Source organism: Rutidosis leptorrhynchoides, chromosome 1 (genome assembly GCF_046630445.1).
Source record: "Rutidosis leptorrhynchoides isolate AG116_Rl617_1_P2 chromosome 1, CSIRO_AGI_Rlap_v1, whole genome shotgun sequence".
NCBI lineage: Eukaryota > Viridiplantae > Streptophyta > Magnoliopsida > Asterales > Asteraceae > Rutidosis > Rutidosis leptorrhynchoides.
The window spans coordinates 427,362,302-427,376,221 of record NC_092333.1 but is presented as its reverse complement, the minus strand read 5'-3'; the positions used below and the strand labels follow the sequence as shown (position 1 = coordinate 427,376,221).

At 35.9% G+C, this 13,920-nt stretch overlaps 2 protein-coding genes across 2 annotated transcripts; one reads left to right on the top strand and one right to left on the bottom strand.

The window, feature by feature from the left end:
* The first annotated feature begins 1,262 nt into the window (after nt 1-1,262).
* On the top strand, nt 1,263-2,236 carry LOC139886596 (chlorophyll a-b binding protein 3C, chloroplastic-like). Its single transcript, XM_071870452.1, has one exon. The coding sequence runs from the start codon at nt 1,321-1,323 to the stop codon at nt 2,119-2,121; it is 801 nt and encodes a 266-aa protein (XP_071726553.1). The 5' UTR covers nt 1,263-1,320; the 3' UTR covers nt 2,122-2,236.
* A 68-nt stretch (nt 2,237-2,304) lies between these two features.
* LOC139886597 (uncharacterized) lies at nt 2,305-8,117 on the bottom strand. The gene is made up of 4 exons (XM_071870453.1): nt 7,181-8,117; nt 5,903-6,259; nt 3,353-5,335; nt 2,305-2,740 (listed from the first exon to the last, which is right to left on the bottom strand). Exons 1-4 carry the CDS (start codon nt 8,115-8,117, stop codon nt 2,400-2,402), a joined length of 3,618 nt encoding a protein of 1,205 aa, XP_071726554.1. The 3' UTR covers nt 2,305-2,399.
* Between the last annotated feature and the right edge of the window lie 5,803 nt (nt 8,118-13,920).

The window sequence follows — 13,920 nt, the reverse complement described above, 5'->3', positions numbered from 1 at the left end:
GGATCCGATCCGGTTTTTCAAAAAACTTTTTTTTTTTTTTTTTTTTTTTTTTTTTTTTGCAGTTTCAGCCTTTTTTTTTTTTTTTTTAGTTTTTTTTTTACCATTTTAACCCCACAAAGTCCATTATAAATACATGGTAATGCCTTGGTTGAAAATGTACCAACAAACATTCTCATATTTATTATGGACTACAACCGCGATATAGCAATGTAAGTCGTTCTACCTTAAGACGTGACGCCTTTAAATTATGGAAAAAAGCTAAAACTGAAATAATTGAAGGTTTTCGAACATATAAACATAGGGTTTCTATAACTTGTGATGTTTGGAGCGCACCACATGGAACGGCAAATTCTTATTTAGCCGTTACCGCTCATTGGTCGACAATCAAACCCAATTGTTGACCAACCCGGATCATCTTCTCGAAGGAGCCGAGACCTCAAAATAAGTCTTTTTAACTTGGTACGTGAAGACGCTTCCAAACGCGCACGAACATCGGCACCCACAAGCGAGTTGGGAAATTATAAGATGGCAAACTTTGCACTAAACATGAGTGAAGAACAATTTAACAACCTTGACATTTTAAAGTGTTTTTATTGTTCGAATAAAAGTGCTTTTATTTTTATTATTGTATCGTTCGAATAAAAGTGTTATTTATATAATTGTATTGTTCGAATATTGTTATTTATATTATCTATTGTGTTGAGCACTTGAGCGTTATAACTTTTCTTTATACCGATTATATTATTGTTGTCAAACGTTAAAAAAAATAGAACCGGTAAAAATATAATTCGCAAAATCGAATCCTAGTCCAAGAAAAATCCGAAAAAATCCGATCGAGATCCGAAAAAGAACCGGTTCCGGAAAAAAATCCGAAAAAAATCCGACGCCGAGAACCGGAACCGGATCCGGAACCGGTTCCGAAAAATCCGGACAAAAAAATCCGGTTTTTTTATTTGTCCGAATCCGGTTTTTTATCCGATTTGTGCATCTATACTATCAGATACATGTTATGGCGGGGATCCCTTAAGCCACATGATTCTTGTAGTGATCATCAATCTAACTTTCTAGCTTTTTATGGATTGAAAATCTTGATATGAATCAAAGATGTACACATGTCTTCTGCTTATTGGTCCATGGTAATCATCATTCTTAGCCATCAAAAATATCAACCACCAATCATAATCAACAAACATATCTTGAAGATAACTCAATTACCCCTATATATACAAGTTTGAAGAAGCCATTCAAACTCAAGCAGTCAACCTCCAAACTACTAATTCTCTCATTATATCCTTACCTTCTACTTTGAGAAAATATTCAATGGCTGCTTCTACCATGGCTCTCTCATCATCTTTTGTCGGACAAGCAGTGCAAACCGCTGTATCCGGTTCCGAGCTTCTCGGAAACGGACGTGTTTCAATGAGAAAAACCGCAACACCCAAAAAGGTTGCACCATCAGGAAGCCCATGGTATGGCCCAGACCGTGTAAAATACTTGGGCCCATTCTCCGGTGAGGCCCCATCATACCTCACTGGTGAATTCCCAGGTGACTACGGTTGGGACACTGCTGGTCTTTCTGCAGATCCTGAGACATTCGCCAAGAACCGTGAACTTGAGGTCATCCACTCTAGATGGGCCATGCTTGGAGCTCTTGGATGTGTATTCCCAGAACTTTTGGCCCGTAACGGTGTGAAGTTCGGTGAGGCCGTATGGTTTAAGGCTGGAGCTCAAATCTTTAGTGAAGGTGGACTTGATTATTTGGGAAACCCAAGTTTGGTCCATGCACAGAGCATCTTGGCCATTTGGGCTACCCAAGTGATCTTGATGGGTGCGGTTGAGGGTTACAGAATTGCCGGTGGGCCCTTGGGTGAGGTTGTAGACCCACTTTACCCTGGTGGTAGCTTTGACCCATTGGGCCTTGCTGATGATCCAGAGGCATTTGCTGAATTGAAGGTGAAGGAACTCAAGAATGGAAGATTAGCCATGTTCTCTATGTTTGGGTTCTTCGTTCAAGCCATCGTGACTGGAAAGGGACCATTGGAGAACTTAGCTGACCACCTTGCTGACCCTGTTGCCAACAATGCATGGTCATACGCAACAAACTTTGTCCCCGGAAAGTGATTTTTAAAAATCATAAATTGATTGTTAAGGGTTTGAGAACATGATGATTTCCTTGTATATTTATATCTATTTTGTAATTCATTTTCTGTATGAAAAAGTTTCTCCTTTTCTGTAAGCCAGCTTACTTATTTCTAAAATCATGTAATGCAACAAACAATTCATGGTTTTCAAACTGCCATTAACAAATGCAACTTTTATACATATAATGTTCCCTTAATTTATCACATTATGAAAGGCTAGTATGATTGTCAAGTTACATACAAAAAGAAACAGATATATTAATTATTTTGTAGGACATTTTTATAGATTTTGGATAGCCTAACCACTGTTTCTTCCATGTTTATCCTCCGAGAAGATAAATCAGATGTGCAATCCATTGCCAAATTGAAAATAGATGCTAGAGATTCCTCCTCCTTGGTTGATATATTCCCACTGATCAAATTCGTATCAACAACTTCAAAGATTGAACGCTGCGTTGCTTCAAGAACCCAGCTTCGCAAACGTAACTCTCCACAAAACATCTCGTCAGTGGGCTTTTTCCTTGTAAATGTTTCCAGCAACAGAATCCCAAAACTATAGACGTCGCATCCAGTCGATACAATTCCTTCCATCCCATATTCTGTGCACAATTAAAAAAAAAAAAAAAAAAACTATATCTGTTAGTGATAAATGATGTTTATTTATTGAAGGCGGTCAATAAATTCAAATTCCAGAAATGTATTGCTCCGTTCTGGGTGAAAAATTGATCAGTGGCACATGTGGTCATTTCCCTAAAAACCTAATTAACAGTTCCATTAGATTCATTTCATAAAATCAGAAAATGGATATCATAACCCTAAGCAATATACAGAGTATGTGGTTACAATTAAGTATGCACAGATTCAAGGTCACATATGTAACCTTACTAACAAAAGCAATCATATGAAAAACTACTAGACAATCAAGAAGCAGAGATTAACATATCATATTAGAAATACAATCAATCTATGTTCAAGACCATCATCCAATAAACATAATGACACTAAACAACAAACTTAAGTATCTCAACTTTTACATTTAAGAAAACAACAATAATCAAACAATCAATACTAGCAAGGACCATGAATAATATTATAGTAACTAATTAAGGTCCATTAATGGTCAACATATTTTCCGTAAAAACTGATATAATTAATTATTTTACAATATAAGAATTATAATAAGAAGAATCAAATGATTGAATGAGTCATACCTGGAGCCATGTATCCTACTGTTCCTAAAGTTGTTGTTCTTAACATGAGTTCTTCATCACCAACAATTTTTGCAATACCAAAATCACAAACGTATCCTTTCATATCTTCATCAAGAAGGACATTGCTCGGCTTCAGATCACAATGAATAATAGGTGTTGCATTACCATGATGTAGATACTCAATGGCTGATGCAACGTCTATCATTATCTGTAGTCGTTGCATGAGACTCAAAAAATAGTTATGTGAATACAACCACTGCTCCAGGCTCCCATTCGGAATGTATTTCAATACTAAACATCTAAAATCCATGTTAGTGCAACTGCTAATTATACTAACAAGATTCCTATGGCGAATATTGCGTAAAACTTCACATTCACTATCAAAACTCTTTACTGCACGTTCCGAGAACAAATTAAAAACCTTGACTGCAATATTTACCCCGTCCGAGAGCTTTCCCTCATATACCGATCCATAAGCCCCCTTTCCAATCAAGTTACTTTCATCAAATGAATTTGTTGCTCTTACGATTTCATAATATGAAACTCTTTTCCAATTATAACCCGTTGAAGGGTCCACATTTGTTTGGATGCGTTTTTTGTGTCTTCTCAACAAGTAAACAGCAATAACAAAACCTATTACTGATAGTACAATAACTATGGGTAATACATACTTGAGAGATGACAAAGCTTTTGACTTGTGATGTTTTCTTCTGCATGATAAGACTTTGTACTTTGGTGCACCACAAAGATCTTTATTATGCGTAAATGAAAAAGCGGTGAAATTACTAAATTTCCCCCCATTTGGGATTTCTCCTTGTAGTCTATTGTAAGACACATTAAAGGATTCAAGGTATCTAAGTGCTTCTAAAGATGTGGGAATTACACCAGATAGATTATTTTGTGATAAGTCCAAAAGCTCCAAACTTATCAACATGCCAAGCGACTCGGGAATCGTACCTTGTAGGTAGTTACGGGCCAACGAAAGTTTCTTCAACATTTGGTAACCACCGATGCTACTTGGAATAGCACCTGAAATCTTATTTGATGACAAGTCTAAAACGGTAAGAAGCGGGTTAGAGCTTCCAATACTTGATGGTAAGTTTCCGATCAAGAAATTCGAGGACAAATTTAGAGCCACAAGCGATTTATGGCTCCAAATTGTGGACGGTATGGTATCGGTGAACGAATTTGAATCCAAGAATAACCATGAAAGCGAACCAATATCTCCGATGCATGTTGGTATAATCCCTGAGAGCCGATTGTCGCTCAAATACAATTCGCCCAAGTTTCGCAAGAGACAAAATTCTTGTGGCACCTTTCCTTTTATTCTATTGCTTTCGAGATACAGCTGGCCTAAATTTTGAAGCTTCCCGAGTTCGGTTGGGATGTTTCCAACTAACTCATTCGTATCCAAAGCCAACGTTCTCAAATTAGTCAAGTTGCCAATTCCACTTGGAATATTGCCTTTGATTCCGCTTTCGAATGCTTGAAATAGTTCAAGAGATGTAGAAAGGTTACCTATAGAAGATGGAAGATTTGCGTTCATTAATGGATTTTGAGCAAATGCTAAAGTTCTCAACTTTCGACAATTTGTCAATGATGATAGAAAAATTAGTTCCGAACCCTCAACGGTGAAATTGTTTTGTCCAAATAATAGTCGCTCCAACAATTCTAATCTACCTATTGTGATTGGTATGGACCCACTAAATGAGTTAGTAGATATTTCTATTTCATAAAGTTTGGAAGCATTAACGATTGAGCTTGGAAGAGTTCCTCGAAATAAATTGTTGCGCAAGTATAGTCTTTCGAGATTCGGAAGCCAAAACCCGAACTCTGCAGGGAGAATACTAGAAAATGAATTAACACTCAAGTCCAAAACTTTTAGTGTTGAGATGTTGAATCGAATGTTTCCCTCGAGGTCATTATCTTGTAAACCCAAAGTGTCCAATGATGGAAGGTAGTTGATCTCGTTTGGAATAATTCCTGTTACAATGTTTGATACCACAAGTCTAGATCAACACGAGTGAAACTTCAAGTAGTTGATGCAATATCATCAAATGCATAATTGGTTTTGAATTACACATGATACATTTTGGGTTATATTTAAAGAAATTTACAGTCCCGAAGATTTTAAGTACCTAGAACGAAATAAAAAAAAAAAAAAAAAAAAAAGGACCCTTAGGCCATAAGGAATAATGCAAGTTATTTAAAAAACAAGTCACTTAAGCCCTAACGAATAATATAAGCTATTCAGAATAAGGCCCTTTGAGCCTTACTAAAATGCTAGTGGACTTTGATTTCTTTTTTTATAGAGTTTTTTATTGTTGATTTTACGCCTATTATGCTTCGCCTTCGCTGCTTCAGTTGTGTTTCCCTAGTTCTTCTATTTCTCAAATCTCCGATTGTGTCTGTTCATATAAAAAAGATGGGCCCTTAAAAACTTTGGGCCCCGAGCGATGGATCACGTTGCTCCCCTCCGGGCCTCCCATGCATAATAACAACTATCTATATATATCGCATGAAAGTAGTGATAATTACATAGTAAGATACCTGTTAATCTATTACTTTGTAAATAGATATGCGTAAGGAGTGTCAAATTCATGACATCAGAAGAAATGCTTCCTGTAAAGTGATTATTTGATAAATCAATCCGTCGAAGTCCTTTCAATTTCCAGAAACCAGAAGGAAGTTGACCCGTAAACTGATTATAAGAAAGGTCTAATTCTTCAAGCAGATTGATGTTGTAATTCGAGATCGGAAGTTTGGAAAACAAGTTTTTTCTGAGATTAAGTACTCTGAGAGAAGATATGTTGAATACGACTTGAGGAACATGACCGACCAAATTCCCATCAGGAATGGATAATGTCGTCAACCTTTTCAAGTTCTGTATGTCAGCTGGAATTAAACCTGTTTAAACATTCAAAAAAATCGTCACTTGTAATATATGTACAATATCATATTCGAGGTAATACATATACATATATGGGTAAAAAGTGTAAAAAACTAAGCAAGTTGAAGTTTAAGATAGTCAAATGAATCCCACACTTTAACCGTCTGCCAAATATTACTCGGATGTATACTACCTTCCAAATTGTAAACGTTAAAAAGATCATTAAAAAAAGGATTAACGTACACAAAAAATAATTCAGAATAATATGCATATAAGTGCTGACGGGTCTACTCATTCCATTTTAACTAATGGTAAAAGTTTGTTTCTTTTCAGTTTACTTGTGATTCGTAATGCAACCCGTCTAGTCTGGTCGTTTTGTGATCCTTATAATACTGCATTTGAGACTGGATATGACGGTAGTGTTGGAGATAATCAGTTAAAAGGTGGAAGTCAATGTCCCACGTCGATTTGTTTTAGAATACTAAGGAACTTAGTAGGCTAATATGTATGACATGTTGGGCGAAAGTGATCCTACAAATGGTATATGAGCTATGGTTGAAGCCCGGATGTGGATGGCGTTACACCTAAGCAAGTCAGCAGCAAGACAGAAATAGCAAGCATGTAGTAAGTAGCATGTAACGATAAACTGGTTAACAGGGTGATTAATGGAGATAATCAATTAAAAGGTGCAAGCCAATGTTCCACATCGGATATTGAAAGAAACAAATGTATGCTTATAAGCTTAAGGGAACCTTCCTCTATCGTTTTACAGTACTAAATTACTTAATATGTAGGACATGTTTACATGTTGTTGGGCTAAAGTGATCCTGTAGGTAGAACTTAGTATGACCACTGTTAATTAAATACCATTTGGGTGAAATCAAGTCAGTAAAACCTGAAACAACACCTCAATGAGGTAGACAGGAAAAAATACATACCTTCTTGTAAGTTATTGTAGCCGAGATATAACTCTTCCAAAAGCGTCAAATTCCAAATACCCCTGGGTATAACACCATTAAACTCATTCAAGGAAATGGATAAATAACGAAGCTGCTGACATTTTTCGATGAGTGACGGAATTGATCCCGTGAGTTTATTCCCAGATATATACAACTGAATGAGATAAGCAAGCTGATTGCACATATCGTCTGGCAGAGTCCCAGATAGACTATTAAATGATAAGTCAGCCCTTGTCAAATAAGACAGATTGAAAAGTGTTTGTGGGACTAAACCAGTAAACTGGTTATTATTCAGGGACAAAAATCTCAGTCTTGATCGGTTACCGATTTCATCCGGAATATTTCCATAAAAAGAGTTATATCTTAAACTCAGAGTCTTGAGACTTGGCATACGATCAAGAAAAACAGAAGACAGAGTGCCTGTGAGATTATTGTAATCAAGAAACAAAATTTCAAGTTTTGGCAGGCTTTTAGAATACGACAATGGTAAGTCTCCTGTGAGATCATTGTTTCCCAAGTACAACTCTTCCAAATGGCGCATTTGCATGATTTCGGGAGGTATTGAGCCATGAAAACTGTTGTTGGTGAAGTCAAGTGAAGTGAGGACTGAAAGATTACCGATATGCGGAGAGATTGTTCCTACGAGACCCATGTTGGAAAGATCTAGAACAGTTACCCTTCGAGTTTGAAATGGTAAACTGCATGAAACACCTCTCCAGGTACAGATGGAGGTGTTTGAAGTCCAGTTTTTCGATATAATGCCAAATGGGTCAGTAGTGATTTGGGCTTTGATTTCTTCAAGAGCAAGTTGATCCGTTCTTAAACTGACGCCATCCTGGGAAGTAGAAGTGCAGTAGAAATTTAGACTCGTGAGGGTTATCACAAGATTAAACATGAAGGTATTAATCTTATTCATAGTTGTTTGTGTGATGTCATAAGTGATTTTGCTTCATATAATAAAGGTCAATACTGGCAAACTATTCAACCAAATAGCAAACTATTCAGGTTACTATAAATTTATAATATCAAATCCAAACAATTTAGAATTATTGGAGATGATATCTACATTTATGATTGCATACCAAGTTGAAAGAGACAATTACATTTATTATGTTTGAGTATTGTTATAATCAATTTAGGGTCCTACTTACAGTATGACCTACCATGTTGTACTTCACATACACATTAGACAAAATTACGCCAAGTCCTTGTGTTGGTCTAAATTGTTAATCCAGTCCAAAAGTTTCTTTCGACTTGGAGAGTACCTACATTCAGTGTTCTCGTTAGTTCTCTCCGAGATCGGAAGGCAGCCGAGACGAGATGTCCATCTCCCGAGATTTCTCAGTCAACAGGGTCAAACTTGGTCAAGGCCACGATTTCTCAGATTTAGGATTTTCTCGTCAAAATCTCGGATTTTCTCGTAAAATCTTGGGAAAATGTATATAAATATAAATATATTTATATAATTTATATTAAAAAAACTAAAAAGCCAATGTAAGTCAACGTCCCAGATCTTCCCGAGATTTCGCGAGATGGCGAGATCTCCCCCAAAATGTTCAAACGAGTACGGTTTACCAAAGTTGTGTGGGGAGTCCAAATCAAATTTCAACCCTAACACCGATAACATAACTAAACACATCTGCAAATTGCTAAACACACAATTGAACTCAGGGTGTAGTTTGCTAAACACGCCTGGAAACTTTAAACCTGAACACATCTCTACAACCAGATCAACAAAAACAAACAAAATATTGATAGGACCACACCTACTTAATCAAGTTTTTTTTTTTTTTTTTCGAAGGGACATTCAAGGCATTCATCATCACCTGTATATCTATAATAATAAGCATTTGATGAAATGAAAAAACTTAAAGCACCTTAGTCTCGTGTCCAGTAAATACTAGAACCACAATGAACTAGTCTGTATTACGATGACTGCATCCCTGAAAATCATGAACAGGCAGAACAGAACAGCAATATCAGAAAGATACTATTTTCTTCTTATCGATACAATTTCATAAAGAGGACTGGAAAGATGAGAATCACCGATCTCAACTCCGGCGGCTACTCTCGCCGGATTACCCCAAATTAATTGCGAAAAACTCTCCAATCCTCTCATCGTGTTCCTCCGGCCAGACGAAGACAAACAAAGGAGATGGACTGAATCGAAATCTGATGGATTTCGGAAACGATGCAATGGCATCCAAACTGGGAGCAACTTAGAAAGTGTTTAAATATTATTTTGAAAATGGTCATGGTTACCCTAAATAATCAGCAACTGTGGGATCAATTTGTCCAAAGTAATCATCAAAAGTCAATTAGAGTTGTTAATATTATTCCCTGGGGTGCATTGTAAAAACTAATCCATTCAATCTTGAAATCCATCTAATTGAAATGAAAGTTGATATTGATAACAATATAAACAAATTGAAGGCTATAAATAAAAGCATAGTAAACATATTAATTATTCATCATATGTATTGTGAAAGGATCAAATCAAAAATGAGTGGTGATTTGCGGGGAATGGTAGTACAGGTTTAGGCAGGGGATGAGCAAAAATCTTGAAAAGCAGGAATAGTACTGACGGGTACTATCCCTCTCAATCTATGTGGAGAGTGGTGTTAACAAATAAATAAATGTACTATCCTCTAGTCATTTACTTTCTATTCCTTTCCGATTAAAATAAAAACTCGAGAATCACTATTATTTTTTTAATCAGTCTGTTTCCTTTTTTTTTCATTAAAAAAAAATCTCGAGAATGCAGAGTAACTGAAAAGATATTAATAACTGAAAAGATGTTGACTATCATTTGATTTTATCAAATTATACGCTGATATTAACTAGTTCCATTTGTTTTAACATATCAGTTCAACACATAAAACCATTTAGTAGGCCCATCAATCTGCATAATCTTTGACTAACATACCCCGCAGTCAAAGCCGGAGGTTGCCGGAGGTTGAGACTGTCTCAAAAATCAACAAAAAAAAAAGACGCGGTAGACGGTGACCCATTTAATATTACAGTTTTTCTTAACAATAAAGTTTCTATTAGATTATCAAAAGACCATACTAATTACTTATATGTAAATTTAAAGAAGACAATTTTCGTCTACGGGTCCCGCAACTGCTTTCCACAAAAGCATACGTAAAAAATCAACGTAATTGATGTTGTTGAAAATAAACTTTAGTAACGTGTTATTTGTTAGTTTGATGTTGTTTAAAATAAAATTTAGTTGTTGTGGCGCATTTATAGTGTAAACTGTCCCCTCTCAGTGGCAGAATCTTCAAACAACAAAAATGCGCCCCATGCATCTCCAAAATACGGTGCACCAAATCATTCCCATCGCGCCTTAATGGGGTGTGATCGTTGAAAAAAAAAACCGAAGGTGGTGTATAACAATGGTGTATAACCTTCTCGGTTAAACAATTAAGAAATGATCGTGGCTAAACGAAACTTGAATGGATAAAACAAACCTTCACGGTTTGGAGGAAAAACCTTCACGGTTCTAACTTTTATTATCAATAGCAATATAATTCAAAAACTAACTTTTCAATCTCCACAAAACAAGGTATATAATACGGGATACTAACTAAAAAATAGGAATTTTAAAAATGGATAAAACCTAAAGAAACAAATTCCATGCAAACTCTTATCCATACTCTCTCGTGTCATTTAATTCAACCAATTCCCTTCTTCCAAATCTTCGGTATGTTGGTGTTAGTTAAACTATCAACATAACTTAATTTTTTCTTGAACTCGACATCCAAGCCCATTAAGAAACCCAAGGTAGTGGGCCAAATAGTAGTTGAACCATCGTTCACATATGCATCATTCTCCCCTTCTTCGAAAAGACTCGTCCTCGAGTCTACAGCATCGCCACTATAACCGACAAAAGATGACAAATTAGCAACCTTAAAAGTGGCGAATAAATTATAATGAACCGGGATTTCAATCTTGGACGTGTTGTTGTTAATTTTTTCTAACACACAAAAAAGACCATCAATTGTTTCTTCGTCACGATCACAGGTGATTGGCGACACCAAAGATGTCAAGCGAATGTTCACCTCATTTTCTTGTGCCTCTTCGTCCTCTTCCTCACTGTCGGTATCATAAATAGGTATGATGTCTTCAACCACACAAGGTTCGGGAAGATACTCCATATTAAAAACTTGATCAACGGAATCAACAAAGTCATCCGATTGAGCCTCTTTTAAAAATTCAAGATTTGCAAGTTTCATCTCTATATTACGCAAGAGATTATTCATGTCTTCCAACTCTTGAATTTTGCGATTCAGTCTCTCGATCTCAGCTTGTTTAGCCATGCCTGGAATCTGATACCAAATGGTGTATAACCTTCTCGGTTAAACAATTAAGAAATGATCATGGCTAAACGAAACTTGAATGGATAGAACAAACCTTCACGGTTTAGAGGAAAAACCTTCACGGTTCTAACTTTTATTATCAATAGCAATATAATTCAAAAACTAACTTTTCAATCTCCACAAAACAAGATATATAATACGGGATACTAACTAGAAAATAGGAATTTAAAAAATGGATAAAACCTAAAGAAACAAATTCCATGCAAACTCTTATCCATACTTGCTCGTGTCATTTAATTCAACCAATTCCCTTCTTCCAAATCTTCGGTATGTTGGTGTTAGTTAAGCTATCAACATAACTTAATTTTTTCTTGAACTCGACATCCAAGCCCATTAAAAAACCCAAGGTAGTGGGCCAAACAGTAGTTGAACCATCGTTCACATATGCATCAGAAGGCGTAATGACCTCATCACTGATCCTTTATGTACCGATCATTTCTAGCAAAATTCATAAACCCCACAAAATATAACCATATTAAACTATTGGGAAGAATTTTTTTTTTATTAGTGTGATGTTTTTGGGAACAATTATTTTCCTGGGAACATAACCATATATTAGAGATTTTGATTCGTTAATTAGCCATTCTTTCAAAAAAAATTACTGTGATTAGTGTGATATTTATACTTTTTATCCGGTTCAATTACATAAATGAAATTGCTTATTTACATGATCTGTGTTTATTTTTACACATGAAATATTAACCAATCATCCGTATAAATCATTAACGAAAATACCGGTACCGAACCGATACCATTAATTCGGTACGGTATTCTGTTATAAGGATAAGCAAAAATCCCAAAATACCGAAACCATACCGGTACCCGTATCGAAATATCATACCAATGGTATTCGGTATCGGTATCGGTTCTTGATTTGAGACGATTTCGGTACCGGTACCATTCGGTACGGTACCATTCGGTATCGGTACCATTCGGTACCGTACCCATGCAAATTACTTCATACAACTTTCACACTACGTTCTATTTCTCAAAATACCATGAAATCCTTGTCAAAGATATATTTGTGAATATAATTCAAAAAGTATAACAATATTAGTTGTGTGACAAAATTGTTTGGGTGAATTGAAAAAGAAAAGTTGTAAAAATCGAAAAAAATGTAAATTCGGGAAAAAACGGCTATAATTCCAAAATACCGATACCGGTACCGAACTGATACCGATTTCGGTATTCGGCACATAATTCGGTTCTCGATTTTCCTTATTTTCGGTATCGGTACGGTACCTGTACCCATCTCATCCCTATTCTGTTCTGTTCTAGATTTTGTAAAAATTCGGTATCGAAATTTTTGATTTCGGTACGGTACGATACTAGTACCGAAACCATCCCTAGTTTAGGCTCATTTTATATGAGAAAATCCAAAAACGCGATTTTTGTCAATAGCTTTAAGGATTTATTAGGGTGAGTTTGATTAAACATTTTATTTAGTGTTGAAATACTTTCTTGAATTTTATACTTTCTTAAACATTAAACATTAAGCATTTAAATTATATATAAAGTATTCATTTTAAATTATATAAAGAACGCCATTTAAATAACTATATTATTTTTTATATTTATTCAAAAGTGAAAAAGATCGAAAATATTATCAAATATGTTATTATCATTTAGAATCAATTTCATTCAGAATTTTCAAATCATTCAAATTATAGATTATTCAGTTTTATCAAACACACATTTCATCTCTGCCATGAAGTATCCACCCATGGCACCTTTCCCATATCGTTTGTGTGTGGGGGGGGAGGGGGTAAAGGGGAGGGGGTTTTACTTGGCCGTGCCCTTGGATCGGATTCAAGGTTTCCTCCCGGGCAGCGATGGGGGCGGGGTTTATCGCTGCATCGACATAGTCGAAACGGGAGATGATCGCAACGGGTGGTTAAAGTCCCCCTCGGGTGATCCTGATATCGGCTAAAAAGTCACGTTTTTACCCCCAATATTGAGCCCTAAAATCATAAAGTTCCAAACTTTATCGCTAAAATAATCACTTTGTTGGTTAATTTGGTAGATTTAGTCATTACAAAGGCTATATTTCAAGAATCACTAAAAACGGATGAAAAACGAGGAAAAACGAGCAAAACCGGCTAAGACGATTAACTCGCGTTTAAATAACTTATTTTATAATTTTTTGAAAAGTTTATTTACTTAATCTCATGTTGTATGATATTCAATTACGAACACATGGGCGCAAGAATCGTCAAAAACGGAGCTAAAACGAAGATTCTAGAGCGAAAACGGTGAAAGACAAGTTCGATCCAGCAAACGGCTTGCCTGGCTTGCAAACGGCCTGCCAAACGGCTTGCCAAACGTCCTGCCATAAGG

Bases quoted from the DNA above. Each gene is read 5' to 3' on its own strand.
- LOC139886597 (XM_071870453.1), bottom strand. From the start codon at position 8,117: ATGAATAAGATTAATACCTTCATGTTTAATCTTGTGATAACCCTCACG. The intron at 5,336-5,902 runs GTATCTTACTAT...ACATTGTAACAG, and splicing joins ACAAAGTAATAGATTAACAG to GAATTATTCCAAACGAGATC. The intron at 2,741-3,352 runs GTATGACTCATT...AATTGTGCACAG, and splicing joins AGTAGGATACATGGCTCCAG to AATATGGGATGGAAGGAATT.
- LOC139886596 (XM_071870452.1), top strand. From the start codon at position 1,321: ATGGCTGCTTCTACCATGGCTCTCTCATCATCTTTTGTCGGACAAGCA.